This window comes from Haliotis cracherodii, unplaced genomic scaffold (assembly GCF_022045235.1).
Source record: "Haliotis cracherodii isolate W230 unplaced genomic scaffold, xgHalCrac1.p SCAF_2, whole genome shotgun sequence".
Lineage (NCBI taxonomy): Eukaryota > Metazoa > Mollusca > Gastropoda > Lepetellida > Haliotidae > Haliotis > Haliotis cracherodii.
In genome coordinates this window covers 61,098,602-61,120,006 of record NW_027266275.1, presented here as the reverse complement: position 1 = coordinate 61,120,006, position 21,405 = coordinate 61,098,602, and the positions used below count along the sequence as shown (strand labels likewise).

Sequence of the window (21,405 nt, the reverse complement as noted above, 5' to 3'; positions counted from 1 at the left end):
AAAGGGTAAGCATTACCTGCCCTCCCGGTAGCACCCGCCACTCACACAATTTGTATAAAACAGTAAGTGTTTGTTGCCCGACATCGCGCATTAGCAGCAGTCGAAATAATGGCCTTAGTAAAAGTGTTTGAGTATGGCTTTATGCCGCTTTTAGCTAGTACAATTCTTTTCAACTCCGATTTTAAAACTATATTGTTTTATGATGATCCACAGGTGCATCTGGAAAGGTTTGGGAAAACTGTAGACGTGAATCCTGTTTGCAAGATGGTCTGTCGGGACGTCACCTGGAAGCATGTTTTTAAAAGAGGTAAATATATTTTCTACATTAGTTTCATGGCTACCAGTCTTCTGTATAAATGCATTTAGAAGTAATTTCTTCGGACAACTGTATATATTGCTTTTTTTAAATTACTCCTAAAGGGCCCCCATTTAGGGATCGTCAATTTCATATACTATTTGACAATGTAATTTTTGTGACAGACAATCCATTTGTTTTTCAACAGTCCGAAGCAAGTTTATATAGTTTATAGGACATCGGGCATGGTACGATAGAGCCAGGACCTTTCTGCCCCACTAAAACCACCAGATTTCAAGTTCAAATTTTGTCGAAACTACTGTAGTTCAATTGACGGACGACTAACTACAGTTCCCATCAAGAACAGGTTAGCTTATTAGTCGTGCACTGAGCATCGAGTGCGTTATCAAGTTGAAAACCCATGTTCGATTCTCTTTATATATATGTCCATCCATGGCGTCCCCCGAGATCATATTGCAGAAACCATGAAGAAAAGACGAATACCTCACTCAATAATATTTTTGTTTCAGATCGAAAACTAATATATATGGTTCTACTTGGTATTGCCTCCATAGTGGTGTACGGATTCCACGTGTCAAGTCATCTACCAACAGTCGTAGAACCTTCGAAGTCCGTTATCAAAGATGGCGGCGAGGAGAATCAGCAGACAACTATAGGAACGCCGAGCCAAAACCTGAATAAAACCCCGTCTAACAGTATTTCGGAAAACCGAAACAAACATTTCATCATATGTATGGAATCTGGTCGCCTTGGAAACCTGATGTTTACTTATGCATCTATTTATGGTATTGCGTCGAGAAAGAATATGAGTGTTGCCATTGATGAAAGCAACCCGCTGGTGAAACATTTCACATTGGACGCGACAATTATGAAGATTCAGTCACTGAGCGGTCATTTGAAATTGGTCGAAAAACGTCCGTGTGACTTCGACCAAGCATTGACCAAGTTCGACTCAAATAGAAATGTCAGGATAGAACGTTATTTGCAGTCATGGCGATACTTCCCTCACGTCGAGGACAAAATCCGGAGTCAATTTGTTTTCTCAGATTCTACAAAAGCATTGGCAGATGGTATTCTTAATAAGATTCGTGATGAAAGGTCATTGACAGCCAACGCGAGTGCCACCTTAGTCGGCATCCATTACAGAAGAGGGGACTTAGTCGCGAAATATTACCAAGATTTTGGTTATCAGCTTGCCCCAGTGGAATACATTAAACGTGCAATGGAGTACTTCCGCTCGAGGTACAGTCACGTGACTTTCGTCCTTGCAACTGAGTCCCCTGACTTCTTAAAGGATCTTCTGAAGGACGGTAGCGTCATACATGTGACTGGAGGTACAGCGATAGCAGATATGGCCATTATGGCGAGATGTGATCATTTGATTCAAACTACCGGGACGTATGGATGGTGGTCTGGATTTCTAAACAATGGTACTGTTGTGTATTATAAATACCCAGCAAGAGAAGGATCTGTATTACGAAAATTGTTTAGTAGTGACTATTCAAGTTTTTTTTACCCCAAATGGACTGGAATTGAATGAACGGGGAGCTATTTTCATCAGGTGTTTCAACTTGTGGGATTCTATGTGCTATAGGTTTCCGGCAATCTATGTTCGTCGTTTGATTGGATTAAATGGATCTGGCGGTCGAGGTGGGTATTCATAAACATTCTTAGAGAGCAAGATCTCTGAGAAGTTCTCAGAATATTTTGGATAGGACCCCAGACTCGGTGACTTGGTTGATTGTGTGGCATACTATCTTGACAGTGGGAGACGTTGCTCATAGCTCAATCCATCGGATGGGTGTGGCGTAAAACAAACATTGCTGAGTATTAAGAAGTTGATGGTTCGTACAGGCATCAATATATGGAGTCTGTAGAGATATCTTGAGTCTGTAACTATCTCCATCTCTAGACGCATTTGTGGCTTTCGTGTAGCCTTATGGTTAAAGCGTTCGCACGACACGCCGAAGACCCGGGTTCGATTCCCGACATGGGTACAATGTGTGAAGGCCATTTCTGGTGTCCCCCGCCGTGACATTACTGAAATATTGCTAAAAGCGGAGTAAAACTATACTCACTCACTCTACACCAATTAGGATGTGGAAAATAAGCTCACTCGCATTTGTACTTATCAACATCTCTAATCCCTCCTACCCATCCAGATTCCTCTACTCTCGCAACATTGCTCCTGTCACCACCCCACTGACGATACAGGATCAACGTAACAGGTTCTGTTCTCGCCGAAAGAGACGAATTGGGCATCGGGTGGTTGATATGCATTTCCAGGCTGAATGTGTGATGTCGTGTCGCATTAGTGTTTGTAATTTTATACATTAAATTATGGTTTATTAAGTCTTGTAATTTAATGTCTTCAGTAGATGATTACATTCATTATTCGTGTGTGTGTGTGTGTGTGTGTGTGTGTGTGTGTGTGTGTGTGTGTGTGTGTGTGTGTGTGTGTGTGTGTGTGTGTGTGTGTGTGTGTGTGTTTGGGAGAGAGAGAGAGAGAGAGAGAGAGAGAGAGAGAGAGAGAGAAAGAGGTGGGGTTATCACGCGAGTGTGTTTGGGGATGGTAAATATCCTCTAGGAATGCATAGTGTTTATTCCTAATACATGATAGTTACCATCACCAAACACACAAGCGTGATAACCTCTTTATCATATAATGTCATTCTTTAATTCTGTTCTTCAAAATCGCTTTCCCTCTCTCACAAACATTACCGAAACATCGCGAGTTTTCCTGGAATGGGCGCATTAATATTTATTACGTCATAGGGTAAGTGATATGTCAGTTGGACAGTGGCAGTAGCCAATATAGTTCCAACCGAAAATCTGTTTCTTATCCAGTGCCAAGCAACATATACGCAAAACAACAATTGTTTTTAATTGCCTTTCGCGGCAATCCATCGGTCTGTCCGCTAGAGTAACTGCCCTCTGTCATAATGTCAAGAAGTGTAGTCAGATGTACACACAGCGACTAAAAGAAACAAGGTAACAATTCAAATATATTTCGGCCAAATAAAACTATTTTAATTTGTGGAGAAGGTTTCAAGCCGCAGAGGTCTACAAGCACAGATATGGCTATTGTTCCCGCTCGGCTAGGCCTCGCGCCCTCGCAAAAATTGTTTCTAAATTTATATCTCCAAAGTTGCCAAAACTTATAAAATGCCTTAGATACGTCACAGTTAAACACGGATTTTCAGTATATTAGACTGTTCTTTTGATAATGATAGCAATTATCCCTGAAGTTTATCCAGATTCACGATGGTTAATTCTGACTCGATCGCCGAATGACGAGGGCGACGCCATGTTGGTTTATAAACAGTGAAAGTAGTCCCACACAATCTAAAGTTCACACTTTGAATGATCGGCTTACATATATAGTTTCTGCGTAATTGCAATTAAGTAGCTGTCGAATTTAAACAACACCCGCTCGCTAACAGACCTCAACTGTCAACTGAGATTTTATAAGTGCGTATTCAATCAGTGATGTGTGCAGAGCGATGTTGGCGATAGATGATCGTAACTCCCATACTTTAACAAAGACTTACGATAATCGTATTACTAAGTTCGCTTTGTGCAGGTGGGCCCAGGTATTTCATGGATAACTTCGGTGTTGGGCGCAGTATTCGGGAATTTGCTAAATAAGCAACAGCTTCAGTTTGGATGCATCTCCCTGTATCGGGTGAATGGGAAATTGCATATTACATTCATTTCGTATGTTTTCAAAAGACTTGCACAAAGAAATAACAAAATAACATTTCCTGTTCGGTTCCTCGCTTTTTAGCAAAATACGCTGACCAGTTATTTCATTATTTATTTGTACACAAAGGCGTATCATACTGAAGGCATTTAGAAGTTAGAAAGAAAATGATGACATGAAACTTTTATATGGATAGTAACTTTTTTTATTCTTTGTTCACGGCGTTTCAGAGTTACTTCTTGCTCCTTCATCAGGTGATGCTGAGGACGTTTATCATGATATGTTTACACAACACATGGTGGGATGAATGTACAAAGATAACAATGTGATGACGAAGCCAGTGTGATTAACAGGAGTGGATTCAATCACTCATACCACTTGCAATTGTTTTAAACAAAATGGCGGTGCCAATTCAAGACGATCTGATCTATAATACATAGTACCGACCGGGAGCCATTTAACCATTCGGAGCGCTCGCTTTCCTTCACTGCCGAATTGCTTGACACAAGGGCGCCATTTTGTCCCCCGAGCGCTAACGCTATCCAAGGCCTTCAAAGCCACGTGTTGTATAGGGGTCACTGCACGGTAATTTTAGGTATTCGCATGAAGGCGATTCCCGGTGTACTTTGCAGTTTCTCGAATATGGACGACGTCTTAAATGGGTGACGTTCCGACACAAGCCAGTTTCATAGCGGTGATGTCCCGCGAGCGGTGCTTTTGACGGCGTTGGTTCAAGCAAACCGTTTGAAGATTGGATTATGGACGATGTCGGAAATGGGCATAGAACATCCTGGGACACTTCGGTATAGACCAATTTCATAGCGGCGATATACTGCAAAAAAACCCCTTACTTTTGATGGCCTTGGTACAAGCAAACCATTTTACCCAGTTGGCGGTACAGATGCTGTTTTACGACTACCAAACCGGTTTCAGGAAAAGACATTCAACTTCTATGTTGTACCCTCAAACATTCTATGTACAGATACAACCCATGCTTTCATTCTGTGTTGTACCCTCAAACGTTCTATGTACAGATACAACCCATGCTTGCCTTCTGTGTTGTACCCTCAAACATACTATGTACAGATACAACCCATGTGTGCCTTCTGTGTTGTACCCTCAAACATTCTATGTACAGATACAACCCATGCTTGCCTTCTGTGTTGTACCCTCAAACATTCTATGTACAGATACAACCCATGCTTGCCTTTTGTGTTGTACCCTCAAACATTCTATGAACAGATACAACCCATGTGTACCTTCTGTGTTGTACCCTCAAACATTCTATGTACAGATACAACGCATGCTTGCCTTCTGTGTTGTACCCTCAAACATTCTATGAACAGATACAACCAATGCTTGCCTTCTGTGTTGTACCCTCAAACATTCTATGTACAGATACAACCCATGCTTGCCTTCTGTGTTGTACCCTCAAACATTCTATGTACAGATACAACCCATGCTTGCCTTTTGTGTTGTACCCTCAAACATTCTATGTACAGATAAAACCCATGCGTGCCGTAAAAGGCGACTATGCTTGTAGTAGGAGGCGACGAACGGGATCGGGTGGTCAGGCTGGCTGACTTGGTTGATGCATGTCATCGATCCCAATTGCGTGGATCGATGCTCTTGATGTCAATCACATGATTGTCTGGTCCAGACTCGATTATTTACAGACCGCCGCTGGAATATTCCTGAGTGCGGCGTTAAACAACAAACAAACAAAACAAAAGCAATGTATAGATACCTCACTCACAAGCAGGCAGCTGGGCTGCGCCTTTGATATCGCCTCCAAAAGATGTAGTAGAATGAACTAACGTCGGGGGGTGTTATTTTTATGAGGTTAAACCTTTGCGGCATATGACTAACGTTTATTGCCATGTGTGCTATGACTAGAATAAGAAGTTCCAGCTCAGTTACCACGCTATAGCGCTACCGCTGTCTCGCTATACCGTCACCCAGGCGATCCAAGACCGAGAGAGGGAAATGTATATTTAAGTGTCACGTGCATATCATATGATAAAATACAAAATGTACATTCATAGAATTATAAAAGGCACCCGGCCATATGGCCTATGAGACACTATAATCTAAAATATAACAGAACAACAATAAGTTAAGAAAGTACAAATGACAAACAGTACATACATTCAATATATAATTAAAACATGAATTATACATAAACCTGTATGAGAACAATCATACAGGTCTATCAACAACATAGATTCTCGCACAAACATGCATTCAGTCGAACGCATACACACACATACATACACGCATACACACACATGCATACAAGCATACACACATACACATAGACACACAGACACACAGACCATACATACATACATACATACATACATACATACATACATACATACATACATACATTCATACATACATACATACATGCATGCATACATACATGCATGCATGCATGCATGCATGCATACATACATACATACATACATACATACATACATACATACATACATACATTCATACATACATACATACATACATACATACATACATACATACATACATACATACATACATACATGCATTACAGAAATTACGTTAACTACATAAATCATAAAATAGTATTCCTTCTTCTGACCATGCGATGAATCTTAGAAGCAAGTAAGAGTTGGCAATTAGGATTTTGCATTAAAAACATATTTTTCTGTTGGGTTTTTATGCGTAAATTCATCGTCTACATTCAGGGCATACTTGAAGACATCGTACATTATATCTGAGTAGAGTGGGCAGGTGATGGTTAAATGGGCTTCATCCTCGATTTCTAGGGGGCAGAGAGGACAGATTCTGTCATGAAGTGGAATAGGTGGCTTAGAATATCTGCCTGTCTCTACACACAGAGGCAGACTGCAGGGTCTCAGTCGTATGAAGGACTTGCGGTGGTGTCTAGACATTGTATTGGTTACATAAGCTTCTGGGCACAGGTCTTTCTTAAACATGCGATAAGTCCTAAGTTTATTTCCGTTTGTTAACTGTCCTTTATCGTCCTTTAGGTCAGTACACCACTTCTGTTCACCCTGAATGTTCAGCTGCTTGCGAATAAGTTGTACAGTGGATTTAGAATTAACTGCGGTTAAGTATTGCTCAAGTCCCAAGGCTTAACTCAGCTTCTGCACTCGGTGTTCCCAGGATCTCTTCCGGTTGAGCGACCACTTATGTATCTTGTTAGGTAGTCTGGATTCGTGCATAAGTCCTACTCTCATCCACAATCTGAAGACCTCAAGACGCTTTTTGGTTACACAAGAGGTCCAACCCATAACTCCTCTCGTAGCGATTTTCGAAGTTTTACAAATGGCTCCAAGGAAAAAGCGACACGCTCTGTTTTGGATTGTGTTAAGGCATATGTGTTCATAGAGTCCCCAAATACCTGCCCCATACGTCAGAACAGGCTGGATCAAAGAATTATAGAGGGCAGTAAATACCTCATAGCGATTCCACCTGCATCACAAAACTTGGTGAAAAGTGCACTCAGAGCTCTGCCTGCCGATTTTGCCAACTGGTTGATCGCTGTCTTGAAGTCCAAATGTTCATAGAACCAGAGGCCGAGGTATTTGTAGGACTGCGTGTATTTCAATGTAATATCACCACATTTAAACGTTACTTTGGAGCATTCTCGCCTGCCTGGTCTGAAGTGAACGACTTGAGACTTCTCACTATTAAGCTCCAATCTCCACTTAAAACACCATTCATGAACTTTGTCGAGCATCATTTGTAAATATTCTTATGTCGGTGCAAGTAACACTATGTCGTCTGCATAGAGAGGAATACTTTTATTCGCATTTAACACCACAGTTCAAGTTCTTAATGCTGCGAGCAAGGTCATCAATATAAATGGCAAAAAGGCTTGGTGAGAAAAGGCATCCTTGCTTAACACCATTTTGTACTTTAAACCATGGAGCTAAAGAGTCGTTTATCCGAGCAGCACAATTGACCCCTTCGTATAGAGATTGAATTGCTTTCAACATTGGTCCTCCAATACCTGACATTTTCAATTTATACCATACGCAGTCTCTGTTTACGTTGTCAAACGCTTTTTTCATGTCGATGAAACAGGCGAAAGTAGATTGGTCAGAGCATCTCCTGTTGTTGATAATCTCATACAGGCTGTATATATGGTCCATACAGCTACGTTGTTTCCTGAAGCCATTTTGCTCCTCAGCTAATAAGTTATGATCTTCGATGAAGGCTGATAATGTCACAATATACCTTGCACGGGACTGAAATCAAGCAAATACCTCTGTATGTTAGTGGTTGCCGAACATCAGTGGTGCCAGGTTTAACGATAAAGTTGATAATTCCAGATTTCCAAGACTCAGGAACACATCCGCTCTCGAAACAGTATTCGATCAACCTTTGGAGAATGTCAATACAAACATCGTTCTTAATTGCTTCAGCTGGTATAGAGTCAAACAACAGCCTTGGCTTCATCCCGAGTTATCTCACGGTTGATGGCTGTTATGTCATCACGGACCGTTGTGACGTCATCCGTCGTCAAAGAGTTACGTACAAGCGACAGGTGTGTATCATCAAAGGACATTGTGTTGGTATTGTCGTTGTAGAGCACTTCGTAGTCATCTCTCCATCTTTTCATGACGAGTTCATGGTCGGTTATTACGGTACCATCATCGTTAGCAACTTCCATGGGAATACGGACTTTGCGATCGTTTCCAATTCCAATTTTACCAAAGGATTTCCAAAATACTGAGGAATTACAATACTGTAGTTGATCCAGTAAAACACTCTGTTCTTTTAGCTGGTATGATTTTTTAACCTTTCTATGCAACTTGTCAAAGTGGGTTCTCTGACTACAGTATAGTCTACGTAGGTTTCGTTTCTGTCCCTGGTTGTTAGCTCGTCGCCACTGGCGTTCCAATTGACACACTTTATTCCACTGGAGTTGTAACTCCCGATTCCAATACGGTTTACCGGTGCGTTTGTGTCGGGTAGTAGCATTAGGTGATTTCGAGTTCGTGGAGCAGAAAACATCAAGACTCTTCGTAATAAAAAACACAAATTCATCGTATGCTGAGTTAATTTCTCTCTGTGTAGACAGACTATCTTCTATACGCTGTATGGCAGCCACAACAGCCTCGGAATTCCCATCCTGTAGAAAAACACCTGGGATATCTTTCACGTTGAAGCGCCGTATATGCTCTCCCCCTGCAGGTTGAGTGTCCTTGTCTCTACTGTGAGCGAACACAGGTACATCAGTGACCCACTCAATGATGGAGTGATCAGGTATAGCATGTGGTACTACTAATTGCCTTTCACAGATGAAATCACTCATCCACACCACAACACCCCATCGTTCTGGTAAGTATAAACATGCTGACGCAGTGTAGAGAAGAACGCTGAGGGGTCAGTCCCATAGCGAGAGGAGCAGGCAGGGGGGTAGGTAACACACACAGTATATGTAGGTTGCACTCTTATTGCTCAGCTTTATCCACAGAATCCCTTCATATTCATTGTTAAGTACAGAACAGTCATAAAAATCAAGAAGTGTTTCCTTAACTAAAAACCCAACCCAACCTGATCCCCTTTTAGCATGTTTATCGAATGTCATTCTGTTATGCCCTATCCACTGGTAGCCATCTACATGTGCTGTGATTTTCTCATCATCACGTAACAAGTCTCACTCAAACCTATAATATCATAATTTCCTAACAATAAGACATCGTTTCTAAAGTTCGAATTATCATTGTCTTTCAAAGACCACCCACTACAGTTCTAACAACTCAGTCTAAGACGCCTGGTGTCCTATTGTCTCCCATTCCTGATGAGACGGGTACCACGTACATGGTACTCTTTGTCCTTACCCATCTCTCTGAACAGGGTACGGAGAGATGCCTCAGTGTTTCGAACATCAAACGGTAAATCATTCTCAATAAACACATTCGGGAATGATCTATTGTCTTTTAATTTTATTTTATTTTTCAAAATCTGAATCTTCTGCTCGACGGACTGGACCCTGGCGACGATGACCCCTGGTCTAGATCCCCTGCCCTGCTTTCTCACCGCACTCACCACCTTCACGTCTCGGAGCTGGAGTCCGTCTCGCCCCACACACTGCACTCACCACCTTCACGTCTCGGAGCTGGAGTCCGTCTCGCCCCACACACTGCACTCACCACCTTCACGTCTCGGAGCTGGAGTCCGTCTCGACCCACACATTGCACTCACCACCTTCACGTCTCGGAGCTGGAGTCCGTCTCGACCCACACACAGCACTCACCACCTTCACGTCTCGGAGCTGGAGTCCGTCTCGCCCCACACACTGCACTCACCACCTTCACGTCTCGGAGCTGGAGTCCGTCTCGCCCCACACACAGCACTCACCACCTTCACGTCTCGGAGCTGGAGTCCGTCTCGACCCACACACTGCACTCACCACCTTTACGTCTCGGAGCTGGAGTCCGTCTCGCCCCACACACTGCACTCACCACCTTCACGTCTCGGAGCTGGAGTCCGTCTCGCCCCACACACTGCACTCACCACCTTCACGTCTCGGAGCTGGAGTCCGTCTCGCCCCACACACAGCACTCACCACCTTCACGTCTCGGAGCTGGAGTCCGTCTCGCCCCACACACTGCACTCACCACCTTCACGTCTCGGAGCTGGAGTCCGTCTCGACCCACACACTGCACTTTGTTTACAGTCACGTTTTCATCACTATCTTCGTTTTCATCAAACTTAAGATTTTTCACAACAAACGTCGCAGATTGAGAAGAATCTTGTTTTACGACAGAAGCATAAGTCTTTTCAATCCCCAGGACTCTATCAGTAAGTTTGTCGATGTGAGACTGAAACTCATCTCTCACTGCAGTAATCTCAGTCCTGAATGCAATCATAACTTGCTCCATCATTCGTGCCTCCATTTTACACATTCTGTCATAGAAATAGCACTTTAAAGAGTTAATTGGCACATGCGGACGCATGGAGAAGCGTCTCTGTCTCGACCCGGGTGGGGACGGGAGCGGCCATTACACACTTGACAAAATCACAATCGCCCAACTCGTGGGTCGGCGTCTTCTGCTGTTTTACTAATTCTGGGGTGTTTTCGCCGGATTTTCGCTTTGTAGATGCGTCCTGATTCATTGTCGGGTGTCTATTTTCGACAGAGCTTCAGAAAAGTTCCTTTATATCGATATATTTAAAATAGTATGAGAGCAAATGACAACACGACTTACTCAATCAGGGTAGGTAACTGATGACTTTACATAATAATATTTCTTAATAAACAAACATCTCACTTTTCTATAGAAAGGACAAATTAATACAAAGTGACATTCAGCTTCCACGTCGTTGATATTACATTTTATACATTTTCTCTCCCCCGTGCAATCCTGTTACTACCATGTCCCCTAGTTTCAGTTCGGAGAGCATGAGATGATAATCTCAATCTAGTAAGTGCGACTCTATGATTATAAATCAATACACTACTAATATACTTTTCTATGCCAAAGATTGGCTTAAACTGTTTATATAAAAGATATGACAATTCTCTTAATTCTCGATTCCACGGTGTTATATAATTATCTTATGACGCTGCCTCAGTACTTTACAAAAGGAAGAAACGTTTACGTTACAAGGTTAAATCCACACATGGTAATAGCCATTCTCTGACAAAAAATATAGACTTTACTATACCAGTTGTTCGTGTGATTTTACATACAGTCGTATACATGTCTTTTATTATACAAGTAGTAGACAAGAAGACATGACCTTAAACGAATATTTAACCATACATACTTGACATTGGATATTTAATGGAAATTTCCCCAACTCCCCTTATACCTGCACATTAGTAGTACTATCTTTTGCACCCAGAATCAATTTACAAATTTTACGATGTACTCTCTTAATACAATAAGCTTTTTTCCAACCCCATACTTCACAACCATGATGTAATACTGGTAACACACATGTGTCAAATAGTTCACAGGAAGATTTCACATCAATTTATTTTTTTATCACAGTTATTAATATTATTACATGCCTTTAATCCCTTTTCGGATAACACTTTGATAGCTGGAGTAAGATTACCATTTGACACCAATAAAAATCCGAAATGATTAAACTGTTTTACTATTTCTACAGAAACTGATTCATTTAAAAACTGTATGTCTAATGGTTGATATTATTTTCTGAAAATTACAACTTTATTTTTGTCAATATTGACAGTCCACCGCCATTTGTTACAGTAATGGGCAAGTTTATCAAGATGTCCCTGCAGACCAGAAGCAGTTTTACTCATTAGGACCATGGCATCAGCAAGGAGTAATAAAAGAAACATAAGATCACTTATGTCTATGCCAGATTGTAAATTTTCTTGCAAACTAAATTCTAAATCTTCAATAAAGAAAGAAAAGAAAAGTGGCGACAGGATTTCACCCTGCCTAAGTCCAGAACTATAACTAAATATTTCTCCATACATATTTTGATACTTAACACATCACTAAATATCTTTAATTTATACATTGATCGACAAATGGTTACAGGGGATGTGATGTCAGTACACACATACGCAATTCATTGTTTACTTAACTGCGCATGCGTGTTTCACCCTGCCTAAGTCCAGAGCTGTAACTGAACATTTCTCTAAACATATTTTGATACATAATACATGACTAAACATCATTATACATTGATCGACAAATGTTTATAGGGGATGTGATGTCAGTACCCACATGCGCAAATCATTGTTTGCTTAACTGCGCATGCGTGTTAATGAGGTGCAAATGACCCGTTAACGACAGACAGACAGGCATTATTTAGACTCCGGCCATATTTGGCCTCTGGCAGTGTACACAAGATACATTGGATGTTTGGCGCAGTGGACATAATTGTAAACTTACCACCGATTCCCATCTTATTGAGTTTAAGCCACCACCCATTTCGGTAAATACTATCAAATGCTTTTGTATACTCCATGAATGCACAAAATACTTAACCTTTATCTTTAAATATATGTTCTATTAAAATATTCAAAATAAAAATCTATGGTACCACATCCTTCTTTAAATCCATATTGAGCATCAGATATAAAATTAAACAAATTTGAAATACGTCATAATCTACAATTTATAACCTTGGTGAAGAGTTTTCGAAAACTGCTCTAGAAGAGCGACCCCCCTGTAGTTATTCGGGTCTTCTTGGGAATTCTTCTTGTGTACAATAGCACCAACTGGCCATATTGATGGAAAACACCCCGTGTCCAATAAAGAATGAAATAATTTGACGATATCTTTACACATAACCTCAATCAGAAATTTGCATATTCAATCAAAAATTATCCATACCAGGTGATTAAGTCTTTTTCATATGCTTAATAGCTACATTTATTTCCTCCTATGTTATTGGAGAATTTAAAGTACCATAACACTCAGTTGAGGCATTTTTCAATAATTCTTCCTCCACAGTCACATTTATAAAGTTTATATCTGAATGTAAAGCCTTGAAGTGTTCATAGAAATCTGATATATTTAGATCACAATCGCGTCTTTTCCTTTTATCTTTATAAATAAGTTTCCAGAATTCTCTTGAGTGTTTATTTTTCAAGTGACCAAGTTATGATTTTATCCTTATTGTCTTCTTATATAATCTCTGGCGCTGTAGCACATTCTGTCTCTTTTGTTTGTAAGGTGAACTTTTAAAGCACTTTTTACATAATCTAAATTCTTTCCTTTGTTCATAACATTCTTTATCAAACCACTTCGGAGAATCTGTATTGACAAATTTTCCCTGCTTTTTCTGGGTGGTTTTGCTATAATAATTGGTACCGATATCGTTAATACGATTTGTAAATAGTGTCGGCGTGTCGGTGTTCCTAATCTAAATTAGATAATATTTATTCAAGTTTTCTTTTTCTTGTATCAAATCTTCTTTGAACTGCGTTCGGGTTAAACGAGCACCTCTTACGTGATGGCGCTCTTGGTCCAGTGGTAGAGCCTCGGCTAATTAATGTACTATTTAAACTAATTAAATTAATGCAGACAGACAGACCGACAATTGTTCATTTAAGTCTCACCCGAGTAATACAGTATAAAATTTACAAACATATATAAAACAACATAAAATTATTAATTAGGTCACTCAACAATGCTCAATACAGTACGTGTTATGAGAGACTAAAACGTTTAAGATTATGTACAGCAAACGTATAGAAATAGTAAAGAGATATCACACTTTGTTATAAATAACCGATTTATGTTTTTGTAAAATTGCTTGGCAGGTTTTGGCACTAAGATTACACATAACATTATTTGATAAAACAAAAGACACTTTTTCAAGAGTATTTCAGAGTATTAAAACCAGGAAACATATCACAGCATTGTGCTAAAAGAGGTTGACGCTCATCATTATAAACAGTACAATTCAATAAAATATGTATTTCATCTTCAATAAAAGTTTGGCAATTAGAACAAAACCTTTCATTCACTGGTGTTTTATTAAATCTTCCTGTCTCGATGTGTAAAGAGGCTGTACCAGATCTGAATTTGGCTTCTGCACTTCTGTGACTACGAGGCACAGGTAGTAGAACATACGTTGCTGGACAGCTGTTGCCTACTAGTTTACAATAGAGTCTCAACTTATTACCTCCCTTTCTTGATGGACTCTTTCCACTCTTCACATACAAATCCATAGCCTTGCTTTTGACATCAGATACAGTGAATTGCGAATTAAAGTTATTTTCACAAGAAATAAAATGTTCAAGGCCCAGTTCACTAAACTTGTGATGTATTCTAAAGTTCAAATTTCGTTTTCTTCTGGAAGCCCATCTATTTCACCTCATATAAATCGTGCCTGTTATTCTGTCCGGCTTTATATAAGAGAGTCTTTTATAAAGTCTTGCCGTACTGCACCACTGACGTACAACAGGTGGAATCCAGGCCATATCACCGTTTACAGCAGGGTTTTTTGGGCATACTTCCTAAGACCAAGATAAAACCTCATAGCTCTGTTCTTTCCTGCGTTGATACATCACATGTTGTATGTGCCCCATATACATGCCCGTATTCTATAGTTGACCACACCATTTTGTCGTAGAGGGTTATAAATGTGCGAACTTCCATCCCGCCCAGCATCTTGTACTTAGACATGAGTAAACCCAGTGCTCTACTAGCAGAGCCGACGGCTGCTCTCGCCACACGCTTATACTCCAGGTGTTCCGTTAGTAGAATCCCCAAGTAAGAATATGAGTCAACAGTTTCTAAAGTCTCGTCACCATACTTAAACGCAACGTTAGTCTTTTTCATTGATGGAGGCCCGAAGTGGATTATCTTCCATTTGGCCTTGTTAACGGTCATATTGTTGGTATGGCACAAGGTATTCAGACAGTCGGGGGCACGGGTGGCCCAGTCGTCTAAGGCGCCGCGATTCGCTGTGCAGAGTTGCGTCCCTTGGGCACGCCAGAAACCTATGATTGTGGGTTCGAATCCCGGTTCGCCCCGATTACCGTGCTCGTGGGTTTCACCGAAGTGGTAAACGTCTGAGACCTGCATCACTTCGGGCTTTCCTCCCACATTAAGCTGACACGCCGCGATATAACTGGAATACTGTTAAAAGCGGCGTTAAACCCAACTCACTCACTCACTCACTATTCAGACAGTCTACTAACATGTTTAGGTCGTTTTCATTTTCAGCGAGTAGCGCTTGGTCATCAGCGTACTCCAGGACATTAATAACAGTATCTTCAACACACACACACCCACACCTAATGCTTCTAAAATGCTTAGCAAATCAAATTAATGCACTGATTAGCGCCCACAACGCTAATTGGATCTGAAGAAGTGCGCCCAGTAAAGCGCACTAATCGCAATTCATTGTAACTGTCTCTTTGAATATGCGAATTGGCTAATACCTTCAGTAAAATCTTTTCTTCTTATAATTAGGTCAGTTTACTCTTGAATGCACAATGTCACTCGCCTCAGACAAAGTTGTGTCTAATTACAGAGTCGGCCCAATTTACAGGTGAGTCTACAATATCTGCTCTCGTTTAATCGTTTAATTACAATCTGCCACACCACGCGTGAATAAACAGTTATGCAGGTGTTGCTGTGGGCAAATACCTAGCCTGTATATATACATATATATATATATATATAATGTTTATACATGTAGTCCATGTTTTCGTTAACTGTGGATATATAAGGCATGAAGACACACAAAAATTATGCACAGACCACTTTCGCCCCTTTCGGAAACACATTAAATGGCCTGGCTGGGCCCGTGTGCGAAATACTCATCAGTCGGAAAGCGCACGTTAAATCTCCAAAGTAAGTAAGTAAGTAAGTAAAAAAATTATGAAAGATGAATTGGTGCCTTGATATACCAAACGAACGAATCTTGTTCTTTCTACGCTTTCTTGATGTGTAGCATCGTTTAATGGGTCATTCTATTACATTTTTGGAGGCGATATCAAAGGTGCAGCCCAGCAAACACAGACAGTGTCGTCCGTTCCGCGTGAACCACAACCCAACTTCCCCACCCTGTCAGTAAAAGTTGTTGCGATGCACAAATAACGTTGATGCGGTGTCAGTGTGCAAGGAGTTTGAATTACGACCGTCACTGCCCACAGAAACACTTAAAGTATAGTAACATTCTACGAGGCCACTGCCGTTGAAATAACCTGGTGTTACACGCAACTCTCGTCAATAACGTCTGTCAATCTGTCTGCTACAGTTACCATACAATCCTTCCTGTCACAACTATCTTTTTCAAAATATGAAAAAAACTTCGTTAACAGACTGACATATGACATGTTTGATAGGCATTTCTTCGCCGGATGACAAAGTAGAGACAATTTATGGATAACAACTTCGATATTTACTGTAAGGTGGATGTTCCGGAAAAGATCCTTGCCTTGTTTGACAACGGTATAAGGATCTGTACCTTAATGTCTAAATGTAACTAAAGAAATTGTTATCCATAAAATGTCTCTACTTAGTCTGACGTGTGTTGTATATCCTCTTATTTGATAAAAAAAACAGTCAGTAAGATAACTGGAAGATCAAATGGATGTTAGATTCCTTATATTAGCTAACAGTCCTGTTTGTGAAAATATGCACTAGACATAAGATTTAATGACGAATAAAATCAATTTTAAGACCTTACGGACAATAAAACCAAATACAACATGTCTAGTCATCATCTGCTGTGTATCAGATGATTGTTATGATCTGAAGTGTTATAACGTTAGATTAGGAAGGAGAAACATTTTTAAAGTGTATCATAAAGATACACGAGAATTGTGAACACTGACATCAGCAATAAGATAAAGCAACATAAACATGCATAAAAGGGTATAGAGAAAACGCTGAAATCAAATTTAAATTGATCTTGATAAAAAGCATATTGTTCTAAACAACTAGCCTATTCACAAGTGGTTCCCGGGGATAGAATAACACAATGTGTTTGACTGTTTTGAGTTGTTGTAGACTGACGAGTAGCAAGTGTTTTTCATGCTGTGGGTATGCTTCCATATACAAATTACAAGTTGCAAGTTTACAAGAAAAAAGCTTTGTACAATTTACAGTATTATTGATAATTCATGTCTATCGTATTTACATGACACCATACCACCACTGTTGAAAATGAGGTTAGTGTGACCTTCACCTTTAGATTCATCACCGTAGAGTGAGTGAGTGAGTATGGTTTTACGCCGCTTTTATCACTATTCCAGCAATATCACGGCGAGGGACATCATCACCGTAGAGAATATGTTGCATTGTACGTGAACTTCCAGCTCTAATTAATGTGAGCGAACATGACATTTTGGGGAATAGTGTAATTGAGACATTCAAGAAAGACGTGTATGTTGTTTTTCACATGGATTTTCACAAGAGCAGGACAAAGTATCAGATAAATTTACTTTGAAGAGATCTGCGTTTTGGGGAACTGCGAGAGTGTCTTAGACGTGTATGTTAAAATATTATCTCTTCGGTTGGCGGTTGAGAAGTAGAGTTGCCGACAACGACCCCTTCACCTCCATATAGGCCTCGGTCGTATGAAGCCAATCGTTCTTCTACCCACGGTTCCTTGCTGCAAGCCGAGTACCTTTGCCACATCGTCACATCTTACGCAGTCCGTTCATGTGTTTTTCATCTGCTATAAAGAAGGGAAGTACTAACAGGAATACAAGACATTTTAGATTTTTTTATTTCAATTTGGGAACAAGTATACACGACCGGATGATAAAAGAGGATAACAAGGATATAATGATGGATTGATAGATGTCTTGTCCCTTTAAGGGTCTAAAAACTGTATAATTATTATCAGATATTGTGTCGATGTACAGTACAAATTAATTAGAAACTCTTTAATTATCCATACTCTCTGGCGGTATGAGATTAATTCTTGGTATTTGGCTCTTGACAAGCAGGCATCAAGTCGCGCTTGTCTTGGAACAATTGTCTATGTAATAAGCTTACTATTGTGTCGATAACAATGCATCGCTTATTCGGCCTCAGGCTGTAATAAACCGAACATGCGCAGACACGGACACCAGTCTACCTGCGGGCTCAATGTTACTGATTGGCATTTTGCAATTGACATCACTTGAGGACGGTAAAGGGTGAGGGAGGAGGTAAGACGAGCTTGATTTTTGAGGGACAGTTTTATTCATAGCTTATGTGTCAAGCTTGATACTATATACAGTCTTATGCGAAAGAGAGTTACTATCTTTTATGTTACACTGCATTGACAGGAGGAGAATCGATTCGTACAGTGATTATTTTGGTTCAGCTGACACAATGAATATTGCTGCCAACACTATTCTACCCAACATTGGTTTCTATACAATACAAATGAAGCAGTAGACCATTTGGATCTGAAGTTTTGATCCAGATCGAAAGTCGTAAAGAGACTGGGCGTTTTTGTTTTGTTTTGTTTTGTTTTTACGCAACCAGTTTATGACGTCCGTTAATTCGTTTATGTCAGCATATGTACTACTGTCAAGGTAAATGTTTCTCGAAATTTAGAAACATCATAACCCCGGCTAGAAGTATTGAAAAAAATCATTTATGTTGAGATCGGGTTAGTGTTAGTGTTATGGATAGGTTGCCCTAACCCAGACAAAATGTGAAGCAGGGTTTACTGGCGGAAATCTTTTCTCTGTCTGTTCATGTTATGTATTAACTATGTGCTGGATCCTGTTTTAGTACAGAAAATATTCATGCTATTCACTCAATCGATCATATACACATTAGATGGTTAATCTTTCATTTCCAACGTGAAGAATGGCACACACTGAGATGCAGGTGATCGGTGCCATAGCAACACACACAACAAAACCATTTGACCACATGCATATTTTGTATCAACCAGCAGATTGGCGAAACACATCATCCAGTAACTGTATCCGTTACATAACAAACAACGGCTCGGACGAAGAGCGTTCGTGTGGAATAGCGGCCTTCTGTCGTATCCATGATCGGGGCTCTAGTTGATGGTGGTGTGACCTGGTTGAGGGTATTAGATATGTTCATACAAAGTATGCAGAAGATCATTTTGACATATTATCGTTCGGGGTTCTGTGGTCACTGTATTTAGCCCCCAAGTGAACCTTATAATTAGCTAAGCGTCTTCAAGGGATTAATGTCAATCAGACGTGGGGGCATTCGTGTTAGGTCAAGCGAGAGAAACATGGCGTTTGGGTATATCGGTTAAAACCATGTTCAATCATTTGTTGCAAACCTGAGGGGATTTTCAGGAGTAGAATGCACCCCTCGCTATTCGTCACATATTTGTTGTTGTTAACCCTCGCTGGATGCCAAGTTAATTTTTCTGACGCACATTTTCCTAAGACCTGAAAAGTGAAGGTTATGCTTTGTTTGTTTGTTGTTTAACGCCACACTCAGCAATATTCCAGCTACATGACGGCGGTCTGAAAATAATCGAGTCTGGACCAGACAATCCAGTGATTGATATCATGAGCATCGATGACATGCATCAACCAAGTCAGCGAGCCTGACCACCCGATCCCGTTAGTTGCCTCTTACGACATGCATAGTCGCCTTTTACGGCAAGCATAGGTTGCTAAAGACCTATTCTACCCCGGACCTTCACGGGTCGAGGGTTATGCGAGAATTGCGCTCACGCGGCACTGTATCTACTCCCGGCTATAAAATTACGTAAAAATATAGAATATAAAATTTCCTACCCGATTGTGTTTAACTACAAATATTTAAACCGGTTTGATAAAAGATATTGCTGAGACTTGTCCGAGAATTCATTCTGCGTTGTCACTCTCGCATCCAAGGGGTTAAGGACGAAAACCATCGTGTCCATTGCAATTGGGTGTGGAGAGTTTCCCATAATATCAAATTTTATTTATACACTTAAAAGCCACTGGCATCTAGAACAGCCGTGTAATATACAGATTTGTTCATATTTATTCCCGTGTAACAGTGCGTGGTTATATAAACATGTAACACGTTGTGTGTATACTATGCTCCACTATTAGTTAAATAGTTAATTATAGTAGCTGTATTTTAATTATAGTAATAGTAACTTTTGTATTCTCTCTAGATATCTAGATAGATAGATAGATGAAATGTCTCCCAGGCCAACTGCCCCGCCACATCAGTGTACTGAGTTATACCATTTTTTGTGGTATCTCGATGAAATATTCTCAAAATATCCACCAGTGGTTTGTCTGGGCCAGACGGGACTATTTACAAGCCGTAGTGAGATAGGTTGGATATGTCTGGCGGTGGTTAAAAACAACACTAAATCAATCATTATTTACCGCAAAGAATCATTTGTCAATATGAAAATATCTACTTGGTATGGCTCAACAGATTATTATTCGTAATCGACAGAAACAAATTATGTGCACGTGAGATGTGAATATTGGACATAAAGGAAGAAAAGTAAATTATAATATTATGTTATATAAAGTGTGTGTTTTGTGTATACTATACACCACTTTTAGTTAAATAGTTAATTATAGTAAATTCTGTTAGATGTGAATAATGGATATAAAGGCTGAAGATGGATAATGATGATATAGAACATCAACGCCAGAGAGTAACCAGTCTCGATTATCCTACAAAATATATTCATTTGATCGTAGAGGGCCATATTGTGGTGAAAATTATATGCTTGGATCACTGAAAACCACTGATGACACAAGCTGTTCGCGAAAAGGGGAAGCATTACCTGCCCTACCGGTAGCACCCGCCACTCACACAATTTGTATAAAACAGTAAGTGTTTGTTGCCCGACATCGCGCATTAGCAGCAGTCGAAATAATGGCCTTAGTAAAAGTGTTTGAGTATGGCTTTATGCCGCTTTTAGCTAGTACAATTCTTTTCAACTCCGATTTTAAAACTATGTTGTTTTGTGA

At 40.2% G+C, this 21,405-nt stretch overlaps 1 protein-coding gene across 1 annotated transcript; it reads left to right on the top strand.

Annotated features, from left to right (window-relative positions):
- Window positions 1-264: 264 nt before the first annotated feature.
- LOC139469870 (galactoside alpha-(1,2)-fucosyltransferase 2-like) lies at window positions 265-1,856 on the top strand. Its single transcript, XM_071252184.1, has 2 exons — window positions 265-307; window positions 826-1,856. Exons 1-2 carry the CDS (start codon window positions 265-267, stop codon window positions 1,854-1,856), a joined length of 1,074 nt encoding a protein of 357 aa, XP_071108285.1.
- Window positions 1,857-21,405: the final 19,549 nt, after the last annotated feature.

Coding starts and splice junctions, on each gene's coding strand:
- LOC139469870 (XM_071252184.1), top strand. CDS start 265: ATGGTCTGTCGGGACGTCACCTGGAAGCATGTTTTTAAAAGAG. Junction 308..825: donor GAAGCATGTTTTTAAAAGAG/GTAAATATATTT, acceptor TTTTTGTTTCAG/ATCGAAAACTAATATATATG.